This window comes from Natrix helvetica (genome assembly GCF_964273705.1).
Source record: "Natrix helvetica genome assembly, chromosome: 1".
NCBI classification, from domain to species: domain Eukaryota; kingdom Metazoa; phylum Chordata; class Lepidosauria; order Squamata; family Natricidae; genus Natrix; species Natrix helvetica.
Genome location: NC_138548.1, coordinates 200,906,478 through 200,931,172, shown reverse-complemented (window position 1 = coordinate 200,931,172; position 24,695 = coordinate 200,906,478). Strand labels below are relative to the sequence as shown.

Below are 24,695 nucleotides of genomic sequence, written 5' to 3'. Positions count from 1 at the left end.
TCAGAATAAACTTTCCACCAAGCAACTGAGTGCATCATCCCCTCCCCCACCACACAGTTCACCAAGTGGTGCCATTTTGTTCCCTCATCAAAAAAAGGGAGATTGGATTTTATTAGAAAGTGGCATTCTTAAAGGCAGAGGACAACCAACACACACTTAAAAAAAAAAACACTTGAAAGGCAAATCCCCTCCCAGAATCCATCAGTTGGGCCAAGGCAGCAGCCTTCCTATCCCAAAGCCACAATCCTTCTCTCTTCAGAAAGACCAACCATTCCCACTGGCTGCGCAATCAACCCTATTCTAGGAAGGAGACCACGACTTGTCCTTGAGGACAGTGCAAACAGAAGGTATCCAGCCAGCATGGTCTGTTCCCATAGCATCAAGGTGGGCCTTTTCATTCTGGGTGCAGAGTGCAGGATCCCATCAGCTCTTTCTTTCTGGTATTTGGAACTTCTCCACTGACAGCTATTCATAGCTAGCCAGCCAGTTGGGAATGCCACCAACCATACCAGCGATCTTCCAATTTCACAGGTCCATTCTCGGTCTTTTTTTTTTTTTTAAGTCCAGTGTGCTAAGCAGCTTTTTCCAAGGAGAGACCCAAAAATGGAGTCCTTTTTCCCTCTGTCAGATAAGTCGCTCTTCTGGAGGCAGCTTGAGGTTGGCCTGTGGTTCCATACGGGGCCCTGCCTGCTCCTCATTGCTGGGCCGATAAGTCCCTTCTGTCTGGCGCTTCTCCCGAATTTTGAGTCCCATGAAAACCAAAAGGCCAATTAGCAAGAGTCCTACAAAAACACAAGGCACAGCTATGGCAGCTTCCAGTTCCGCCTTCTGCAGTGGAACAGTTGAAGAAAAGAGAGAGAGAGCAGGGTTAATTGCTGTTCAACACAAAAACAGAGCAAGGCAGAGCTCACCATGGAAACGCTACTACCCACCCTTTGCGGTCTGTACTGCACAAATCAACAGTTGTAACACATCAGTACAGCAGTGACGTGCAGTGAGGTTTTTGGCTGGTGAGGCTGGTGATGTCATCAGGAAGGCAGGGAATGGGACCACGTGTGCTGGAGGCTGAGGCTGCCTCAGTGTTCAGCACACATGATCCCATTCCCTGCCTTCCTGAGCGTGCTCTGCCGGCTCGTGCTCCGCAGTCCTCGAAAGCGACTGGGGAACGACGAGAACCTTCCTGTCTCTGCTGGACTTTGCGCAAGTCCAGCAGAGGCAGGAAGGTTCTCGTCGTTCCCCAGTCGCTTTCGTGGCTTCATCATCCAGGAGCGCTGACAACATTTCTGCCTCCGCAGCTCCCGGGTGCGGCTGGACGGATGTATATAATAATATAATAATAATAATAATAATAATAATAATAATAATAATAATAATAATAATAATAATAATAATAATAATAATAATAATAATAATTATTATTATTATTATTATTATTATTATTATTATTATTATTATTATTATTATTATTATTATTATTATTATTATTATTATTATTATTATTATTATTATTATATATATATATATATATATATATATATATATATATATATTATAACATTATATATATATATATAATAACATTATATATATATATATATATATATATATATATATATATATATATATATATATATATATATATATATATATATATATATATATATAATAACATATATATATATATATATATATATATATATAATGTTGTAATTGTACTGATAAATAAATAAAGGGAGACTAGGATAGATCTATTTCGAGCTACTTAGCTCTCATCAGCTAGCCATACCCTTACTGGGATTAGAACCCGGGCTGTATATAATATTATATACTATTATTTCATGAAGAGAGGTGAGGCTCTGCCTCCCTTGCCTCCCCTGACCGCACGTCCCTGCAGTACAGGTAGTCCATGAGTTATGATGGCAATTGGGGATTGGGGTTGCTGTTGCTAAGTAATATAATCATAAAGCATAAACTCGGGAGTCCAGGTTGCTGTCGTAACACAAGAGCCACTTGGGTGATCGAGTGGCAAAAGTCCCAGGCAAAGGAGTGCACCGGGGTCATGTGGATGATGTATGTTGTGGGTTGGAACTAGGGAGCATATATGGGCTGGTGGGACAGTGGTTGGGCATTAGGGGAGTGAGGTCAGTCCAGGAAGGACTATAGGCAGGCGGGGGAGTGCTGCAAGCATGATGCTATGGAGCATGGGAGGGAGAGGGATATTGCAGACATACTCCCTAGTGGGATTTCTTAGGAGGAAGAGTGGCAAAAGCAACTTATGGTAGTGGCTTGTGAGTGTCCCTGTTGGCTTTCCCTTGACTTTGCTCAGGGAAATTCACAAATAGTTATTCTTTCACTGTAGGGAATCTGCAATGGGCACAACACTATGGACCCATCATAAGCATCCCTTGTTCAGCACCTTTTAAACAGTCACTGAGTGGTAACTGGAGGACTATCTGCAACAAAGCCACAGCTTTGCTTATGCGCTAAGCCAGAGCAAGCTTTTGAAAATATTTGGAGGAGGGATTTGAGATCTCACACAAGCCAAGCACCTCTGCTATCCATAAAACAATCAGATTGTCATTTTTAAAGCTTATGCACAACTGGAAAAGATTCAGCTGCTTTAAGAATCATATTAAACACACACTGCTTCATTATTTGATTCACTAAACCACAACTTCTTTGTAGGCTCAGAGCCCTTATCAATTATGGTAGGATGGATGGACACACTGACAGAAAGCAGAGACCTTGTACAAGATCTTCTATTTTTGTTTGTTTCTGATTCCAAAAGTGCAGTCCAAATTGCCAATGCATTCTCGTGTTTGTGTATAATATACTGAAAACAGTCAGACTTTTTATAAGTAATCCTGTGAGGACACAACTTATCTTTGAAGATGTGTCTCTTTTAAAAAGCTGAACACTTTGTGAGCCAAAGGGCACCATCTTGTGGGGATGTTCCACATTGCCCATCTTATAATGTACATTATCAATCTTCCAGTCACCCAGTTCACCATAGCAAATACAAGCATCAATTGTGTTCTTTTCACTCACTGGAAAGAAGGGAAATTGCTCTAGAGCAGGGGTCCTCAAACTTGGCAATTTTAAGACTTGTGGACTTCAACTCCCAGAATTCTCCAGCCAGTAAGTGGCTAGGGAATTCTGGGAGTTGAAGTCCACAAGTCTTAAAGTTGCCAAGTTTGAAGACCCCTGCTCTAGGGCTACTATACCTTTCCCTCAAGAACTTATTAATCACTCAGCTCATATTCTGAGATACCTACCGAGAGGCCTTTGGAAGACGTGGGTGGCGCTGACGTGAGCCCAGCTGTGCTGTTGTCATCGGAGGAATCTTGGAGAGACATAAAACAGCATTAGAAATACAGTAAGAGCCTCATATCTGGCTCTGATGCCATGGAAGAAACTGTGCAGATGATGATGTACAAGACTTTGCCATTAACAAACTACAGCATTCCAGATAGAGGACCACTGAAGCTTTCCCTAATTCCCTCCAGTAAAAATAAGGCCACAGTCTCATAACAGCGTCTATTCGAAATGGGTGTCTATTAGGAAAGTTCTTCTATTTGGGTCTGCACATTTAATTTGTCTTCAGGAATAATTTCTGTTCTCTGCTCCATCTTCTAGATGTTATTTTCCCCCTACATATTTGACAATTGATATCGTATCACTCCAATCTTCTCTCCTCAACCCTACACATATTATATAGTCATTTTATTCTCCATTTTGTCATAGGATTATATGTCTACGTCCCTCACCATTCTGGCTGACTTTCTGGACTTTCCACTTGCTATTTTTCTTAAAATACCATTTAACCATAAATAGAACAAGGTATTGCAGAGCAGGGACGTGCGGTCAGGGGAGGCAGGGGAGGCAAAGCCTCACCCCTCTCATCATGAAAAGAAAAAAAAAGGGAAAGGGGAAAAGGCACACATGGTCCAATTCCCTGCCTTCCTGAAGGGGACCGCGGTGCGCGCTCCTCCGGCTTGCGCTCTGCGATCCCCTTCATGTTGACTCAGGAAGGCGGGGAATGGGACCATGTGTGCAGGAGGCTGAGGCAGCCTCAGCCTCCTGCATACACACGGCTCACGCTCCGCGGTCCCCTTCATGTTGACTCAGGAAGGCGGGGAATGGGAGGCAGCCTCAGCCTCCTGCACACACACGTGGTCCCATTCCCCGCCTTTCTGATGACGTCACCAGCCTCACCAGCCATAAACCTCACCGCACGTCACTGTTGCAGAGGAAAGCACTGCTGAATGAAAATTATTCTTGACTATTAGTGGTTCTGCCACTTTGCTGGATCATGGTCTGCTTATCAACAACCATGGCCCTTAGGCTTTTCATGCACACTGTTGCCGCCTTACTCCGTTTCCTTTGTTTTTGGGCCTAACTGCAGGAGCATAAATCAGGTTCTAGATTTCCAGTTTGATAAGCACCCTTTAGAAGCATTTAAATCATGAATAAAAACGTGGAACATCATAGGGCTTAGAACATACTTAATGGTATGAATGTCTTTCCTCTAAGGTGATTTTTAATAGCACACCAACCAAGAAATCAAATCTGTCCAAGGTAATGGGCTATTTTAATTCAGCCGTGCACTACTAAATGCAATGCCACCTAGTGACTGTTACGATATAATATACCCAGGCATCTTTGTAATGCGGTAAACAAGTAGTTTTCCAACCTGTTCATCTGGATTTCTTTTTTTGTTTGAATAAAAACAATGATATAGTAGTTCTGTGTGTGAAACAGACAAATATTCATGGCGAATCTAGGGTGGTAGCAGCAGAAAGAAATGCTTGTCAAGGAATAGCTTCAATTATTCCCTAATTCCCAGTGCTAGTTAGAGTTTGGTTGTTTTTAATATTCAAGCTTACCACTAGGCCCTTAGATAATCACTAAGGCATCGGAAACCCTCTACTGCAGGGGTGTCCAAACTTGGGAACTTTAAGACTTGTGGACTTCAACTCCCAGAATTCCCCAGCCAGCCATGCTGGCTGGGGAATTCTGGGAGTTGAAGTCCACAAGTCTTAAAGTTCCCAAGTTTGGACACCCCTGCTCTACTGGGATAATGCCTGCCCTGTTTGTACCCAAGTTAATGTTTTGGGCATTAGGGAAACGGAAACATAGATATACTACTTCCACAAAGTGTCGTTCAAATCGTGCCTATATAAATAAATTTTTAGACTCAGTTGCCAATCTGTTTTTTTTCCCCTGCTACAGGGCTCAACAGTCTTTTCACCTGAATAGTCCGTCCATGACTTTCCTTTTAAAAATGTCCCAAATACCAGCAAGATTGTTAAGTCTCACCCAAGAACGCAACGTTTAGGAAAGGACTTCCTTGACTATTGAATTGCTGGTTTGGTTTTATTTTTTTTAAAGAAACTTCCGTTGACAAGCTTTCACCTTGCTCTTGGAGCAGGTGTGGCTCGTGTTTGGATAGTTTCTGCTCCCAGGCATTCCATTTCTGTCTTGGCCTGAGCACTGTTTCTGATATGAGAAGGTAGGAGGTGGTTTCAACCAGGTTTCAGCAGTCTTTCCAAGTTTCAGAGACTCCACACCCAGAGTGATAGGCGGGAACTAAAGAATTAGCCAGATCTCATTCCCTGGCCTGAAGGAGTCTGAGCTATAACCTGAAACTGTTTTGCAATTCATAGGTGAGGTGTAGCCAAGAGTCAAAGAATTGAGGGGAAGCCACAGAGGGAAGAAAAGGATTCTGTTTTAGTTGAGCTGTTATTTTAATGTCTCACTATATTTGAATGAGCAGAAATTTTACGATGAATGACTTTCTCGGATCGCAGGGAAATTAAAACTACTAAAACAAAGCACATATGATTGTGATCTCTTTGAACAGAAACCAATTTGCTTCTCCTGTCTACCAAAATAGAAGTAAAATATTTTCCAAATATGTATTTATAACTTTTTGGCAAATGGTGACACTTCAGATTTAATAGGCTGTGTCCATAATGTTGTATAATCTATTTATTAAAACTATTTCTAAGCTACCTTTATGGACTAACGTCTCCCAAGATATTCAAACACATGCAAGGGTTAAGTTGAATTTAACTTAATTAAATTTGAATAAAAGGAGATTTCCCAAAATAAACAATAAAAGCAGATATTCCAGGTCCTCCACTAAAATTTGCAATCTAATAGGGCCCTTTTCCATGCCTATTGGTATTGCTTTGCTCAAAATCTGGATCCTGCTGTGTTTTCAGAAAGCTTGAAGACTTGACTTTGATCCACAGACCTTGGGCCAAAAAATGATCTCTTGCTCCATATTTGATTTGATACTGAGTATTTTACTTCATTTATATTCATGCTGTTTTTTTCCCCAACATGCTATTTAACGGTTTATTATTGATTTTTCTTTTGTTTTTTCCCTCAAATGTTTTCATTAATTTCTTGCCTATTTCCTTAGATTTGCTTTAGCATTTGAGATGGCTTATAAGTAAAACAAATGAAGTAAAAATAAGTATATAATGATTCCTTTCATGGAAGACCATTTGAATATGACATTGCACTCTTGCTAAATACTTTACAGTCTAAGACATCGCAGGATGCCTGCCAAAATAAAGCCAATCAATGAAAGCCAATCATACTCCAACAGGAGATAGAATTCCCAGACTTTGTAGTATAAACTGGATATTTGCTATCAAAAATGTTGCAGATATAGAGTTTCATTGGGGGGGGGGAGGTTTACGGAAGACATTCTGACTGTTGGGCATGATCCACTCTTTGGGGCAATCAATAAACAGAAGGGCAATTGTACCAACCACCAACCAGCAGAGATGCCAGATTCTCTCCCCAAATTCTAGCCAGCCCATTTTTCTTTCTTTTATGGCAGCAAAGGTAGCTCACCCACCCTGACCCCGTGCAAGATGCAAAAGGGATTGGAGAGACACTGTCAGAAGGAGTGCAAGGTGTCCAGAGCAGGCCATTGCCCACCTCTCCAGCCAGGAGAGGGGCAGAATAAGGGAAGGAAATCTCCACTGCTGCAGGAGAAAGGCTGCTGGCACTAACTTCTGTCTGTACTTCAGCAACCTCCCAAATACTCCAGGTAGTTCTTCTGCTGCAAGAAAGTCCTTGTTTGCCACTGGAAAAGAAAGAAACAAAGTGAATGATACTCAAATGTCTGGGCCACTGCTAGGTATGAATCTGGGCCTCCCACAATCTTAGTACAACAACTCAGAAATTGTCTGCAATTGTCAGAAGATATTTCTTCTATTGAACAAATGGCCAATTCAGATGTTCTTCTGAATGAACAAGTCAACAAGGGTGTGGAACAGGACAGCAAATGGCTTGCTGCATTCTTTGAACATTCTGCTCTCCACCAATATGGCAATTCCAATATTTTTCCCACTCCACACCCACACACAAAACCAGGACAATAGATCAGTCATTCTGTCCAGCAATATAAGATATTCCTCCATAAATATGTGATGCTCCATAAATTGTTGCTCATAAACCTATACCTGGGAGACATTGTGTGCATTTAATTTCTCACAACTGTCTTTCAAAGTATTTTAAAGGATACCCTTCCTGTTGGCAGAGTACACTGCATTCAGCCATTATGGATTAGAATGATTTTTGATGGCACCAGTGGGTAACCCATGGATTGTTTAAGGAAGTAAGCCAGAGTTTGATACCACTGCTTGTTAGCTTATTTATTACAACTATGGCTTAACAAGGATCTCTGGATTTGGTTTATAGTTTGCTGGATTACTATTGGATTATTTTAGAGCTCTGCCTAAACGTTTTTCTGAATCAAACAGATGCAACCAAGGGCACCTAAAATGGGAGCAAAAATAAACCAGTAATTTGACTAATCATACAGATTATCTATGTGGCTGCTGGAAGTCAAAAATGGTTTGGTGACATATAATTAATCAATTGTCTAAACAAGCCACTACAGTATTACTTTTCTCCTTTACAAGGCTGATTCTGTCTCATTTCCCATTTAGCAGATTATGGTAAAAATGATTTAAATGATATTAAGACCTTAAAAATGGACAGCTAAACCAGAAAATGGCAATATAATCAATGAAATTTTCTTCTGATGTTACAGTTTGGGACATGCATTAGCAGTGCCCCAAACCCCTAAATCAGGCATGTCCAAAGTGCGGCCCGGGGGCCAAATGTGGCCCATTTTCAAATTTCAAGCGGCCCGCAGCCTCTTCTCCCCACTGGAGTTATTTGTTTAGTCTTTCATAAAATACCATATTTTTCAAAGTATAAAGATGCATCTTTTTCCCCTCAAAAAAGAGGCTGAAAATCTGGGTGCGTCTTATACACTGAATACAGCATTTTTTGCCTCCCAAAACTCTGTCCCCTTCACCAAAATGGCTGTGCATAGCCTTTAGGAGGTTTTCAGAGTGATCCTGGGGGCTGTGGAGGGCATAAATGAGCAAAAAAACGGGCCATTTTTTGCTCAACTTTGCCCCCCCCCTAGCCCCCAGGAGCACTCTAGAAGCCTCTTAAAGGCTATTCATGCCCTTTAAAAAAAAGGCCCATTTTCGTGAAAAATGGGCCATTTTTGGGAGAGTGCAAAAACTTTTTTTTTCAATTTGCCTCTTCAAAATCTTGGTGCGTCTTATACTCCGAAAAATATGGTAGTTAATTCGCATTTAATGTTAAGGGTTCAAAGAATGTCAGGCTGAATGATCGGCCCCACACATTTTCACCTCACCAAATCTGGCCCTTCTTGCAAAAAGTTTGGACACCCCTGCCCTAAATGATTAATATTGTGGGGAAAGGGTTGGAGGTTCCCAAACAACTGTTCATCTTTATGTATAACTGAAAAATAGCACTTAGATACAACTGGTATCTAAGTGCATGTATTCTAAAACAAAGACCTGGAATATTTTGTTTTTAAAAAACAGCCCTATGTTATAATCTTGAAATGTGATTAACACTACCAAAGATTCTGGGAATGATTAGATACGTCACATAATAGAGGTAAGTCCTTGACTTACGACCACAATTGAGCAAAAATTTATGTTGCTAAGCAACAATTGTTAAGTGAGTTTTGCCCCATTTTATAACCTTTCTTATCACCGTTGTTAAGTGAGCCTAGCTTTCCCCATTGACTTTGCTTCTTATCAAAAGGTTGCAAAAGGTGATCACATGATCCCGGGACACTGCAACCCTCATAAATACCTGCCAATTATGAAGTGGTCGAATTTGGATCATATGGCCATAAGGATGCTGCAATGGCCATAAGTCACTTTTTTTCAGTGCTGTTGTAACTTCAATTGGTCACTAAACAAATGGTTGTAAGTTGAAGACTACCTCTATGTTTTACAGATAGGGTTTCCGTAGATTAGAAATATAATATTTTGAAAGAGATACAACTCGTACATTCTCCATAGTGAGGGGGAGGAGTATCCAGACTGGGTTAACCTTGTCCTCTCTCTGATTGGAGTGAGTCAGATAAGCTCTTTGGGCATGCCCACTGGCCACCTGGTATTACCCAGTTATCGACTCAGTCCACTCACTGTACGGTTGACCATTCTGATTCTCCAGAAATATTTCAAATAAAGGCAAGGAAAAGGTTTGGATCCGCGAATTTTGCCTCCCAATGCTGCGTTATAGCCTCTGATCCCAGCAAGGACTGCCACAAGCCCCCCTGGGGCGGCACGCTGCCCTGGCCACTGAGTGAGACCGGAGTCACTCAGTGAGGACTGTTGCCAGTCAAGCAGGAAAAGAGGGCACAAGCTTCCTGGAGGCAAGCCCTGCCGCGGAGGTTCGTCAAGCGCAGGAGCGCTCCGCCGCTCCCCTCAGGGGTTGAGTAGCGAACCGCGGCTTTCCCAAGCACCGTGGAACGCCTGTGCTCCCTCCACGTGGCCAGAAAAGTACAGAGGAGCCAAAGAAGTGATCCTTGGCCACAGCGGCACCTGACAGAGGCAGGAGGCTCAGAATCAAGCGGCAAGGGCGCGCGGCAGCTCCAGAAAGCTCCAGCGGCTAGGTGAGCATTTTAAAAGTCATGCCCTTTCTTTTAAGCTGCGTGGCACCATTTTGAAGCCGGGAGGATCCACGTGGTCCAAGATGGCGGCGCCCAACAGCTCCGAGGAGGAAAGAAGCCAGACAGCTACAAACCCGGCCAGCAGCCCCATCGGAGAGGCAGAGGAGCATCCACCCAGGTCAGTGGCCCTCTCAGAGACTGCCCATAGGAGGGGGGGAGGAAAGGCTAAATCCAAACAGAATCACCTCTCCCCCAGGGCAGATCCAAAGGAAGGGGGGGCAGAAACCTTCCAAGCCTCCTTCCAAGTACGAGAGACGAAGGCATAAGAAGTTGGAAAAGCTCTGCAAGAAGGCAAGCGGCCACAAGAGCACCCCAGGCATGGGCACAGAGGGGAAGGCTCCAGGGACTCCTTCCCCCATGGGAGCCATAGAGGAGAACCCAGCCATGCAGGCTATTTATTTATTTATTTATTTATTTATTTAAACTTATTAGTCGCCCCCTCTCCCCACAGGGACTCGGGGCGACGTACACAAGCAACAGTCAACACAGTGTCATACAGAGGAGGTAAAAAATAAATAAATAATTACAATGCTGAAAAAGGTTAAAACCTCAATAACATTAATAGTTTAAAAACTAAAATTAACAATTAAAAATGACCTAGGGGTGGATAAGTTGTCGAGTTATGCCAGGCCGGCTAGCCGAAACAGGTGGGTCTTCAGTTTACTGCGGAAGGAGCGGAGATCGGTTGTTGTTCTAATGTCTGGGGGGAGGTCGTTCCAAAGGGTAGGGCCCGCCACAGAGAAGGACCTACTCCTGGGCACCGCCCTCTGACAATCTCTAGAGGACGGCACCCGGAGGAGACCCTCTCTGTGTGAGCGAATGGGCCGCAGGGATGTATGGGGCAGGACACGATCCCGCAGGTAACTAGGCCCTATGCCATGGAGCTCTTTGAAGATGGTAACTAACACCTTGAAGCGCACCCGGTAGGCCACAGGAAGCCAGTGCAGCTCGCGCAGGAGTGGTGTTATATGGGAGAACCTCGATCTCCCCATAATTACCCGCGCGGCTGCATTCTGGACCAACTGCAGCCTCCGGGTGCACCTCAAGGGGAGCCCCATGTAGAGAGCATTACAGTAGTCCAGGCGAGACGTCACCAGCGCGTGAGTGACTGTGTGCAAGGCCTCCCGGTCCAAAAGGGGGTCACAATTGGCGCACCAGGCGAACCTGGTGGAACGTCCCCCTCGCCACGGCTGCCACATGATCTTCCATAGCCAGCCGGGCATCAAGGAGGACGCCCAAATTGCGTGCCCGTTCCACCGGGGCTAATTGTTCATCCCCGATGGCCAGCGATGGAATGTGCTGGTTGTACCGGGGAGCCGGAAGCCACAGCCACTCTGTCTTGGAGAGGTTGAGCCTGAGCCTGTTGTCACCCATCTAGGACCCCTATAGACACCTCTGGCCTTTGGGGCTCTACTTGGGGGGGGAAAGCCCCCTCCCTTTCTGCAGCAGGTGCAGCCCTGCAGGACCTCCAGGACCTCCCAAAGGGGCTCCCCATTTCCAAGAGATGATGATGAGGGCCTTTCAGCAATGCATGGCAGCGGCATTCCAACAGCCACAGCCACAGGGGGCTCCTCTTTCCCCTCTCATGGCCCTGGACTACCTGGAGGGCCAGGAGGAAGATCTCCCCAGTTCCTCAGCCTCATCCCAGGAGGATAATGACCTGGAAAGCGAGGAGGGCGAGATCAGAGAGAGCAAGCTGTTGGATGATGAAGGCATGCCGCCTCCCAAGCCTACCTTCACTGGCTTGTTCCAACCTTCGCTGTTCAAATCCCTGCTTTTCAAGGCCAAGACAGCAGCCAAGATGGGCAACAAAGCAACAGAGGCTCCACCTCTACACCAGGGCTTCTCAGCGGAGAACATTTTTGATGAACAGGCCATTGAGGCTGACACAATATCTACACCCAAGGCATTCTTCGACCTGGTCAAGCGCCAGTGGGCATCCCCCACTTCGGGCCCTTCACCCTCATCCTCGGACAGGGTATTTTTAACGTGGACCAGGAGATGGCGCAGACATTGGCACAACCCTCCATCAACGCTCCGGTCGTGGTGCTGCACACGCCTACCACCCTGCCTGGGGAACCAGAGGATGCCCTAAAGTTGGAAGACAGGAAGGCGGACCTCACTTTGCAGAAGGGTCATCAGACAGCTGCTTGGGCGGTGAAAGCAGCCACCACAGCCTCCTTCATCAACAGGTCATCCTTGCTGTGGTTGCAGGACCTACAGCAACACACCCCCATCACAGATGTCCGATCCCATCAGGACATCAACAACAACACACACACACACACACACACACACACACACACACACATCCTTTTCTGGGAAGAGAAATGGTTGTAAAATGGGGCAAAACTTACTTAACAAATGTCTTGCTTAACAACAGGAATTTTGGCCTCAGTTGTGGTCCTAAGGTAAGGACCACCTATATGTGTTCATTCTCTACCTATGAGCTAGACTGAAGACAGCCATCCAATAGTTTTTATGCGATTGAATTGCAATTTGTTTAAGAATTGACCTTTTCATTTTATATTTAGGTATTCTAACAGGTTTTTCTCTTATTTGTTTATTTTTATTTATTTATTTTTCTATGTTGTTGTATGGTGTTATTTTCCTTTTTGTATGTTAAATCATTAACATATTTAAAAAAACAAATAAAAATGAAAAAGTGAATAATTTGTGTTTAAAAAATTGAAAACTACAAAATCAAAAAGATTTGATGACAAATCCAGATGAAAGTACTGCTTCAGAATCTCACATGAGGCAAACTGTGCTGCCTGAAGGGACCAGATGACTGCAAAGAAATGCAATTTTTGCACCACCATCCTGCCAGAATCTTCCATCCCTCTATCACCCAGTCTCAACTGTCAATGCCTGTCTCCCACCCACCTGCCATCAGAACTGTTGAAGCTTCTTGGATGAGAAGCAAAACATTTTCTTCTTCCTCAAAGGAAAAAAAAACAGTCCAGGAAAAAAAAGCACCTTTGAGACAACTCTGACCTGGATGACTGAGAATCTCCACAGACATCCTTGCTATCCCCACAAAAAAGCATACAATTGCTCCTCTGAGGTGGAAATACTTCAACATTCATGACTTGTATTTGGTTAGTTAGGGCTATTAAGTCAGGCCCAACCATGGTGATTATATGGACAAACACCCTCTGCAATTTTTCCAAGGACATCCCTATTATCTCCCTGATCCCATCATCCGTTACATCCGCTGCCTTTCCCTCCCCTTCCCTGAACTTTGCAACAAGAAGAGGTGTTTTTCTTAGTCTACCATGCTCCAAATTGCATGCCCCAAATATGTGATTTTTTCTGCAGAGTAACGACTCAAGGAAACAGGAGCAATCTTGCCTTTCTTGCCATCCGTGGCAGTCTTAGCAAATGATCTCTAATCTGTAACTCGGTACTTTCTTTCACTCTCTCTTTTTTCTTTCTCAATACTCAACTACATAAGGTTTTCAAAATTCACCCACCTATATAGTCGATCTTTATTTATTTATTTATTTTACTGCTCTCCCTAAAGTGAACCCAATATCCAAAAGCTGCTCCCTTCTCCTCATGCATATAAAACGTAGTCTTAATGCACATTTCAATCCCACTCTGGATAGAAAAGAGGAGGGTGCCCGGATTGATCCCTGGAAGTGAGCCATACTACTTTCAAAAGGTCATTTCATTTCATTTATTTGATTTCTAGACCGCCCCCTCTCCCCGAAGGGACTCGGGGCGGTGTACAGGTACCAAATTAAAAAACCTTACAAATAATCATAAATATATTTTATAATTAAAAATGAATTAAACTTAAACCCCTATACAAATTTATAAAAATTAAAAACTTATCCTAAGACCAAAATTTAAAAATATAGACTGAGGTGGGAGAGCTGGAATTAGGCCAAGCCGGCTAGATTAAACAGGTGGGTATTTAAAAGGTGCTCAAAAGGCCGCGGTTACATTCTTTCACAGGCTCATTTAGAAATTGTTCCACTGAAATCTACGAGCACAGGTAGTTCTCGGCTTACAACCATTTGTTTAGAGATCAATTGGACATTGCAGCAGAAAAAAGATACGGCTGTTTTTCACACTTACAACCATTGCAGCCTCCCTGTAGTCACTCATGATCAAAATTCAGCAACTGACTCATATTTAGAACAATTTCAGTATCCTGGGATTATGTGATTACCTTTTGTGACCTTTTGATAGGCAAACTCAACGAAGAAGCTAGAGTCACTTAACAACCATGTCACTAACTTAACAATTGCAGTGATTCACTTAACAACTGTGGCCTTTATGAAAGGTCATAAAATGGGGCAAAATTCACTCAACAATTGTCTTGCTTAGCAACAGAAATTTTGGTCTCAATTGTGATTGTAAGTCGAAGACTACCTGTAGCATGAATGAGGTATAGGATGGAGCTATATTTAACAAGCATATCCCAAAGGGCGAAGCCTGAGTAGTATACCAGCAAAGACCCAATTGGAAATTCACCTCTGGCATGAATTTATTAAGTCAGAGGTGTCCAAACTTGGGAACTTTAAGACTTATGGACTTTAACTCCCAGAATTCCCCAGCCAGCCATGCTGGCTGGGGAATTCTGGGAGTTGAAGTCCACAAGTCTTAAAGTTCCCAAGTTTGGACACCCCTGTATTAAGTGGACTTCAAAGAAGCTACCCACTAATTCACATACAGTACAGCTAGTCCTCAGCTTACGAACACAACTGGGACCAGAGTTTCTGTTGCTAAACAAGTGAGCTGTGCCCGATTTCATGACCTTCTTTGCCATTTTTTTAAGCGAATCACTGTAATTGTTAAGTGACTCATGTGATCCTTAAGCAAATCTGGTTTCTCCCCTTGACATTGCTTGTCAGAAGCCAGCCAGGAAGTTCACAAATGGCAATCTCATGACTTGGCATGCTGCAACAGCTATACATACCTGTTGCCAAGCACCTGAATTTGATCATGTGACCACGGGAATACTGCAAATGGGGGGACCACTGCTGTAACGTCAAATGATTGCTAAACAAATGGTGCAAATTATGATGCAAACTATGCATAATGATAACAATATTGCCCTACCTTGAAATATGTCCTCAAGATAGAACGAAAAAAAGATGTATAGACTTAGCATTAAGATTTAACATGGATTCCTGTGATTTTTATTTTGCGGGGCAGCTTTTATATTTATGGAATAAATCAGAAAAAAAATAAGTTTTACCATATAAATAAGGCTGGGCTCTTATTTTGGAGCAACAATATCTCTCCACCAAACACCAAAACTTTTTACTCCCATTGTCAGCAGTGCAACTGGGGAATAGTGGAGGGCTAAATGACCCTGCTAGATGCTCACTCCTATTTTAAATGATGTTTAAAATAGGAGTGAGCAGCACAGTAGAAGCCAAACTGAGACCCAGAAGAAGAGCAGTTCAGTCCAAAGACTTTGAGCAAGATCTGTTTTGATTCACATCACCCAGCAAGGGGAGATAAAACCAAACAGAAACACAGCAATGAGCACTCCCCAACCGGACTAGTCAATAATTTACATGTAGGTCATAAACAGCATGCCCCCTGGGACTGATAAGGGAATTGTGGAGGATGCTGATTCAGGAATAGGAGTAGGAAGGAGTATTAGATAGGTATAAGTAACTTATAGTTACTTATAAACTACTAAAAATCTAATAAATAAATGAATTTAGCTCAGATCTTCTGAGGATAAGGTGGGAATAAAGAGTTAATTCGTATTCACAGGGAGCCAATTCACCAAGCCGTACATTAATTAACATTTCAAAAGTAGATATTGCTCACTCTTCTGTACTACAACTTCAAGGGAGAATGGTTTCAAGGGAGAATGGTTTCAGGGCTTTGTCGGGGAGGGGAGGGGAAGAGAAATTGGGTTTTGCATTTGCTTTTTTGATAGATGATCATAAGAGGAGGGGGGGGGCTCCATATTCTCCAGAAATTGGACATCCAGCCAGCAATAGGAAAGTCTAGATAGCTGCTTATGTACAGTACTTAAAAATCAGTCTTTTAAACAAAACTCATTGCTGTTTTTCCACTCCCAGAAGTTTTACATTTCTTAATTATGTTAACCCATTGCAACAATTTCAAGTCAAGTTTTTCTTTCTTTTCTAAAAAAAACAGAACGGACTGTTTCCCAATTAGCCAGGTCCATGCATGATTTCTTCACCCGCAGGAACCCCATCAATTGCCTGCCAGACTGTTAGGAGAGAACATATCCTCAATTACTTAATTCAATGGGAGTGCACATCAGCAATTGCTTCACTTCCTGGGCGGAAAGCAAAACCGGATTGCTTAATAATCAGCACACACCAGAGGAACTTATTTACTGAGTCGGATCACACATCCACCTCATCTGGCATTTCGCCAGCAACCACCCCATAAGATGCTCTGGAAAAGTTCCCAAGCAAGACAAGCCATGATGAAGCAAACAAAAGGCTGTGACTAGTAGCCACCAATGAATACACCACTAGTCATCTCTGATGCCTATGGCAGTGTCTTTCATTGCTTAAAGCACAACAGCAGGGACCTAAAGAACTCTTTTAGGCCTGCCCAAAGAAATACTATATTGTTTCCTCAGCACAGCTTTCAGATTTTACCTCCACTTTGCCCTTTGAACACACACACACACACACACACACACACACTTTTCTGGGAAGAGAAATGTAATTTGAGCACACTGAAAGGATCCAAATTAATCTGACTTTAGGCTTGTAAAACAAGGATTACTCCAGATGCAAGTTGAATTAACAGCTCTGGATACATTCTTTTTTTTTTCAGTTTTATTAACAAACGTGTAAAATACACACACACAAAACTTAGACGTACAACACATTTACACAATGCAATACAAACAGGAGCTTCCTGTTCTTTCTAATACATAGCAATTATCAATCGATACCGCTCATCTTATATTATTTCCCCTTCTATTGTATTTCATTTGGGTTTCACCATTCATAACTCTTTTGTTTTACTCATAACTATTATTTTGGAGTTTTGTTATATTCCTTCATTGATTTTTGTTTCTTTCCTCCATCTACCTATACCATTTATCCCATATCTGATAGAATTCTGATTCTTCTTAACAGTTCTGGATACATTCTACTCTTACACGTGGATACAGCATTTACATCTTAGCCTATGTCCCTTGTGCATAAAAGTGTGCCTGTGCTACTGATTGTAGTTTCACCCTCTATGAATGCTAACTTTAAAGCAGCCTCCACATGGTGCATTAAAAGCTTTCCTTGCCTTGTTTTAGGTAAAAGTGGACTGAGTGAAAATCTTTCACCTGCAAAAGGAATGGCATAAGAAAGCTTGCCCTATTATCAAAAGGGCAGCCATATTCGGCAGCCACTTGCCATAAGAAAAGCTTGCAAGATTGCCCACTATCTTCTGCTCAGGACACCATGAACTAACAACCATTTGCTCTGATCAGGTTCATGGGCATGCTTCCAATACATACTGGGTTGCAAGAATCCAACACCCAGGCATGTCAGAGAAACAGCCATCTTGATTTTTTTTAAAAATGGCTGCCAAGAAGTATGTCAAGAACTCTTCATCCTGGACAACCTTTATGAAAATTACTTGCTCCCCAGTGCGATTAGCAGGGAGGGGAGAAACAGCATCTAAACCAGGATCTCCATGTCAGGAAAGTTTTAACCCCTCTCCATAATACCTAGGCCCACCATGCTCCCCCAAGTTACTCCTGTTTGACAGAGTAAGAGAAGCATATTCTGAGTCGCATCATCAACCTGATTATTCTTAAAGTAATCCAGCTTCCCAAGTGCTCCTTGGCAGGAACAGAAATATGCCTCTGTCAATGCGGGATGAAAAAAAAGGTTGGCTGTTCTTATCTTATTAAACATCACATTTCTATGGAACTTTCAAAGAATCACAGTGTACCATTTCAACAAAAGAACAATTGTGATATTGACTTTTTCCATTAGTAAAGAAAGCTGAAGGAGATGAAGGATGCAGCGGCATTCACAATTGAAAGATTTTTGTCAGAGGACCAAGAACTACCTAGAGAGGCTTCCTCAAATCAGGACTCTGTAACTGGAACCCAAGTCCTCCCAGAGAATATATTCATCATTACAGTCACCAGAAAGAATTCCGGTTGGAGATCTACTACCGCATTTTGTTTCCTAGGAACTAATCAAATGCTCTGGGATGGTTACAAACAGATATTGATGATGATAACTATCAAGTTTTTCTCTATTGGTTTTGTTGTTGTTGATGTTGGGGTGGGGGTAGGGATGCCCTCAAGTCCGTGTTGAGACCTGAGGACTGTCTGGATTAATCCCTGAAGTTTTCTTGGCAAGATTCCAGAAGTGGCTTATCCTTCCCTTCTTCCTAGCACTGAGAGAGAGAAAAAGAGATTGGCCCAAAGTCACCCAGCTGGCTCTGTGCTTAAGGCAGGACTAGCACTCCCAGTCTCCTGGTTCCTATCTGCCTTAACCATTATGCCAAACTTGCTGGGTCCGATATCCAACATCAAAAATACACGACCTCAGCACAGGGAAGTCCATGAAGATTATCCCTGTCAACCTTTGCCATTTTTAGTTTATGTGTTTGGTTTCTCTCAACGAAGCCCAGGGGATAGAAATCTTGATAGCAGTACTTAAAACCCAATAGAGCAGGGGTGTCCAAACTTGGCAACTTTAAGACTTGTGGACTTCAACTCCCAGAATTGTTTATAATGTTAAGTCATCAATAATAATTTACCAGCTCTAGTGACTCTGTCCACACACCACATTAAACTGGAATCATCCAGTCTCATAATGGCTTAAAGCAATTTGTGATGAGCCCAGTCACTAAGTAATTTAAGGCATCCATTCACAAAGAAGAGGATCAATACAGTAACTTTTATGGCCAAAGAATTGAGCTAAGGTTCTTCAGCAATCATATTTCTGGAAACGTGAGCCAAAATACATTGCTAATGAACTTTGAACTTCTTTTTCTAATCAAATTACATTGTAGCTTGCAGATCATATTACCTTCGGGTTTGGTTTAACTCTGGTGTATTGAATAAATTGTAATCACTTAAGTTATGGAACATGCTGGGTTGAAACCAAACAAACTACACGATACATTACTGTAACGTGTGAATTGAGCCTAAAAATCATAATTAGTTTATCCAAAAATGTTTAATTAGCCCATTTTAATATGACAGTGATTCGCATCCATAAGCCTACTTTACAGTACTTCTCACTTTACATATCAGTATCACCCCCAGCAAATACAAATATGCTGAATAGAATAGAGTAGAGTAGAGTAGAGTAGAGTAGAGTAGAGTAGAGTAGAGTAGAGTAGAATAGAATAGAATAGAATAGAATAGTATTCTTTATTGGCCAAGTGTGATTGGACACACATATGGTTACTTCTAATTTCTCTAAATATTTCTTGCATCAAAAATGTTTAACAAATGGTTTAGCCTCTGAGAGTCAATGAGATATTTTTCTTGATCCTTTAACAAATTATCCCACCTATCTCTTGAAATAATTACATCCTTATTTTCATAAAGCTCCCAAGATTTACTCACCTTGGGCCTTAACTCATGCTGACACCTGGCTAGCAAGGAAAAACTCCTTTACATGAGTGGATCACAATGCACCACTTTTAGTTTGGGTCCTGTGGGAACCACTGACGTGCGGTGAGGTTTATGACTGGTGAGGCTGGTGACATCATCAAACCACGTGGTTGCTCCGATCGCACGGGCGCAGCCCAAACGGAGAAGTTTCTTTTCTCAGAAATGTCAGAAAGAGGCAGGCAGGCTGCCGCAGCTCCACTGAGAAGACATTTCTGAGAAGAGAAACTTCTCCTTTCTCCTCCTTCCCCCCCCCCTTCTAGCACTGATGATGTTACCGTGATTCCCCGAAAATACGACAGGGGCTTATTTTCTTTTGCCCCACGAAATATGCCCTTGGGCTTATTATCAGGGAGGGCTTATCGTTTTGGGGCTGCCGGGCAGCTGCTCCCTTGTGAACTGGCTCCCGAAGAGCCAGGCACAGCCTCAGGGGCGAAGCAGCCATGAGGTAACCATGCTCACGAGCAGCCGCCCGGCAAATCCCCTCTCCAGCACACTTGGGGCTGCTGCTGAGATGTCCAGGGAGGCTAAACCAAGCCGCGCGCCTCTCCCAGCCACTTTCACGGCTTCCTGGAGTAATTCTTTTTTATTTTCATGATGAGAGTGGTGAGGCTCCGCCTCCCCTGCCTCCCCTGACTGCACGTCACTGGTGGGAACCAAACTAAAATCGCTGACACTTTAAGTAAGTTCTTAGTAACTGCCACCAATGAAATAAAGGGTATGTTTTCTTTCTACCATGATGGATCTAGGTTCTTGAATAATTGTTAATCCAAGTATATTTTATACAGACAGTTCTTGATTTACAACCTTTCATTTAGTAACCATTCAAAGTTACAATGGCACTGAAAAAGGTGACTTATGGCCATTTTTCACACTTACCACCATTGCAGCATCCTGGTGGTCATGCGATCAAAATGTGGACACATTGATGGTTGCAATGTTGCAGTGTCATGTGATTGCCTTTTGGGATCTTCTGACAAGCAAAGTCAATGGGGAAGTCAGATTCACTTAACAATTGTGTTACTAACTTAGCTGTAGTGATTTACTTAACAACCGTGGTATGAAAAGTTGTAAAATGGGGTGAATTTCACTTAACAACTGTCTCACTTAGTAGCAAATTTTGGACCCAATTGTTGCCATAAGTCAATGAACTACCTGTATCTTGAAAAGTTGAAAAGCTCTGCCTTAAATTACAGTGGTTTCTTGGAATAGATGCAGGAACTAACTTCTGTGTATTCCCACACAGAAAGTTAGCAATTGTGAACGCCTCTTGACTCAGAGGTTTCCCTCCCCCACCCCCTCTTCCTTCTGATACCATATTCTAATGCTGGAAGTCCAGAGCAAAAAGTCAGCTGTGAGACAGACTCATTCCCATGATCTTTAGGAAGCTTTCATGAGTCACTGGTTAAAAGGTGATACCAACTCTCTTGCACTGAGACACATTGATTTCATTCCACTGGAATCGTAGCATGGAGCTAAGCTCCCTTAGAAAGAGCTAAGCCCCTAATTAGCCAACCACATTTTATCTTCATGTCATGTGTGAACCTATTCATGGATGTTAGCCTACAATTCAGAGTATTGTCTGTATTCTGCCAGCGAGTCAAGAGGGCTGCTGCTGATATTTTCTGCTGGGCAAGGCCTTGAGCCTATCCAGAAGTCCAAGTGGGTAAATCTCTCCTGTTACCTTTGAACTTCTTTTTCTAAGACAAGCACTGCAGGGACTAATCATAGAGTAACTACACAGGGATTGCTTACATCAAGGATTATCTTTAATAGCCATAGTTTTGCCTGTGCATTAGACAGATCCTACAGATATCCCTAATCATTTCCACTTTGTTCCAAATTGATCTAACTTCCCTAATAGCAACCAAGTTCTGAGAATCTGAACCTTATTATTTCAGAGGTATATTCACATTAATTTTACCACTTCCAAGCATGAAAGAGAGAAAAGTGGAGTTTTGTTTTGTTCTTTTTCTTATCATGGTTCCTACACTTTTCACATTTTCAAAAAGAGCAGAATTTATCAGGAGATATTTATGTTTGCTGAGCAGGTAATCATCATGTCATCAGATCTCTGCTTGGCAATTAAGGCACAGAAGTCTAGTGGGGAAAGGAGCTTGGACCATCCTAGATTTCAAATAGGGAAGTTTTTAGACGTAGCATTGTCCAAGCAAAAGTTCCACCCTTATAAAACACAGTGTAAAGCTGCCAAATCTTTTACGGTTGTGTGGTATGAGTAAATCTTCCCTATCCTCTTCCTTTTGATTTGCATCACTGAACAAGTTTCAAGCCTGGTCAAGTCATATGAAGGCCCTACCCATCAGCACACATATAACCACAATGATTTCAAATATTGGCAATCCATTTGGACTCTGAACGGTTACAGGCAAAGAAGAGCCTGGATTAATACACTTATGCTCTATTTTGGTAAGTTTCAACAAGCATCACTAGCCTAGTTCACATATAATCCTAAACCACAACTATGGTTTACAATCACATGGTTGACTCACAGTAAAACTAAATCAAAACACATTGTGGATTTGAGTGGCAGTTCTTACAAGTATTCAAGATCAAATACTTTAACATCTCTCTGTTTTCATTTATAGTACAGTAAATATCTATTGGTAAAATCCACATTAACCAAAGCTCTTCAGAATAGGTAGTTATTTTAAGAATGTAAAGAGATCCCAAGATCAACCACTAGCTTAGAGCATTGAATGAATCCAGCCAGAGAGAACAAGTGCAGCTTTCTACCTTCCCCCCTTCCAAAAAAAATCTAATCTGATCTGATGTTTATTTCTGTGCACCTGAAAGTTTAACACACACAATTCTGGCAGTCCTGTGCATGCAACTTCTATAACGATTGTCATTTCACTGGTTCCTACAATTAAATTTCACAGAATCCTGACCAACTTTCCCAGTAAGGCAAGAAAAGTCACTTTTCCCTCTGCAGAAAACAATCCTCCAGAGTGACCAGTTGCAAAGGGAGCCAAGGCCTCAGTACTTTGAGAAACTTCAAAGGAGTTACACCTGCTCAATATTACACTTCCTATCTGTGCCAAAGGTACTGCTTTTTTTTATTCAAAAATCTTGTCCTCTGCACTCTAGATGGAGCAGAAAGTAACTCACAGTTTAGTAGGCTGTTTTTCAGTAGGCTACCTGCTGGGATGCTTGAAAGAATGCTAGGCTTTTCCACTAAATGCTTAGGTTCTTAAAGGCGCATGCTTCCAAAGAGCAGCTGCAGGAGGAAAAACCTGTAGCCCCTTCAAAACAAATGTACAGCCAAAGCTTTGCTAGGTTGCAAGTTCAGTTCATCAGGTGCACAGAGTGGGGATTCTGAGTTAGGGAATAGATATGGTGGGGAGGGAGAGATGGTTTATAAACAATGAGGCCAGAAATTAAAAATAGAAAGTGAAGTTAAAAGTACATCTCTCTCTACTACCTAACATTTAAGAATAGAGCGGTAAAATGCATTGTGGGGGGTGAAGGGAATTCCAGCCTTTTCTTTTCTAAGAAGCCAGGGCAACGTGTAAAGCACCGGGAAAGATTCGTTGCATCTTCTAATCCCAAAAGCCCGTGAATTTCTCAGCCCCAGCCTTACAAGGTTTGGCTCAACTTTCAATTCCGTTCCTAGAGGAAAACAAAATCTCCCTCTAGCCGGTTTCCCAGGTTGGATTGCGAGAAATTCAAGCGGGTTACTCAATGGTTAACCTGGTCGCTTAGGAAGCACAACCCAGCGAAAAGTCGCTCAAACAGCGAGCTAATCTAACTGCTCGTGACCTCGGCCCGATCGGATCCCCTCCCAGATGCCCCCCAGAAGCTGCCTTACGTTCCCTTCCCAGCAGAAATTAAGGCCGGGAGCGCACCGAAAGGAGACCAAAGTTCAACGGAGCCGTTTTCCCTTCGCGTTTCAGACACCTGCTTCGCCCGCCCTTTCCCGGGAAACAGCTGGAAGTTGTAGGGGAGAACCGCCAAAGTGGGCTTCGGCGCCGGGCTCGGAAAGTCCAAGCAGAGCGCGCCAACAAGTCTAGCTCGAAGGAAAAACCCGCACAAGCCCCGGCTGAATAATGGGAACCCCCGCCCCCACCCAACCAGGTCAGCCCGGCCAAAAACAAACAACAGAAAACAAAACACCTCGCCCTGGGTTTCCGAGGATCGGGAAGGAAAAACAGACTTGCCTTCCTTCTCCCGGGCAGCACTTCAAGCCTTCAGCTTCGCTAGTGGGGATGCCAAAGTCCGCAAGCCCCGAAGAGGAAACCTCCCCCCCCCCCTCTCGCTTCGCGCCATCCCCGCCTTTCTTTACCTGCTTCGCGCTGTCGGCCAAGCACCTTCTGGGCTCGAGAGCTCGCTCTGACCCAGCAGTCGCTCTCCCGCAACGACGACAGCGCCGCCTCCTCCCCTCCGAGGCACGTGATTCCCAAAGCAACAGGTACTTCCCGTCCCGTACCTGAGCCAGGTGAGGCGCCCCCTCCCGCTTATCTGGCTGCTCTGCGAATCAGAAGAAAGCAGCGCGGCCCGACGGGATCGCTCCCCCGAGTTCCCTTGGCCTGGCTGCTTCCAGGGCGCATCTGCCTTTCCCCCTCTGGTGCGCGCTTTGGTCGCCCATTCGACGCGGTTGGCTTCCGCATAATGTTGCTAAGCACATTACTTTACAGGATAGTAAATAAAAGGAGGAAGACGTGCCCCGAGGAGACTGCAATCTAAGTGCCAGCCCGGAATATCACATCAAAATGATCACAATTGTCAGTTGGTTTCTCTTTTCCCGGCTGCTGTGCTAGGCGCCCTTTCCTAAGAGTAGATGTCGCAGGATGGAAAACAAACAAAACACACTTAATCTGACGCTTTAACATGGCACAAGGCAGCACCCCAATCTCAGGTCTGATTAGCATTTTAATAGAAGACCATTAAACCAGGACTGCTGTAGGCTGGTGCTGAAGGAACAAAAGCCCCAGAATGCATCGGCACTTGCCGAAACCACTTCCCTTTTGTTGCCAAGAAAACTACTGTAAGTGGAGTGTCAGGGTTGACTTGGAAGACGCCTTTATCTTAATGTGTCACTGGCTA

General features: G+C 43.2%; 1 protein-coding gene across 5 annotated transcripts; it reads right to left on the bottom strand.

The window, feature by feature from the left end:
- Positions 1-69: 69 nt before the first annotated feature.
- Positions 70-24,069, bottom strand: CRB3 (crumbs cell polarity complex component 3). Of its 5 annotated transcripts, none has more exons than XM_081962079.1 (4): positions 23,935-24,069; positions 6,875-7,105; positions 3,276-3,343; positions 70-828 (listed from the first exon to the last, which is right to left on the bottom strand). In XM_081962079.1, the coding sequence occupies exons 2-4, from the start codon at positions 6,948-6,950 to the stop codon at positions 625-627; spliced, it is 348 nt and encodes a 115-aa protein (XP_081818205.1). In that variant the 5' UTR covers positions 6,951-7,105; positions 23,935-24,069; the 3' UTR covers positions 70-624. The 5 variants fall into 5 exon arrangements, with proteins under 5 accessions (XP_081818205.1, XP_081818206.1, XP_081818207.1 ...); XM_081962080.1 differs by lacking the exon at positions 23,935-24,069 and adding an exon at positions 23,498-23,631; XM_081962081.1 differs by lacking the exon at positions 23,935-24,069 and adding an exon at positions 23,461-23,590.
- Positions 24,070-24,695: the final 626 nt, after the last annotated feature.

Bases quoted from the DNA above. Each gene is read 5' to 3' on its own strand.
- CRB3 (XM_081962079.1), bottom strand. From the start codon at position 6,950: ATGGCCTGCTCTGGACACCTTGCACTCCTTCTGACAGTGTCTCTCCAA. The intron at 3,344-6,874 runs GTGGGTGAGCTA...TGTCTCTCCAAG, and splicing joins GCATCTTGCACGGGGTCAGG to ATTCCTCCGATGACAACAGC. The intron at 829-3,275 runs GTAGGTATCTCA...GTTCCACTGCAG, and splicing joins CGTCTTCCAAAGGCCTCTCG to AAGGCGGAACTGGAAGCTGC.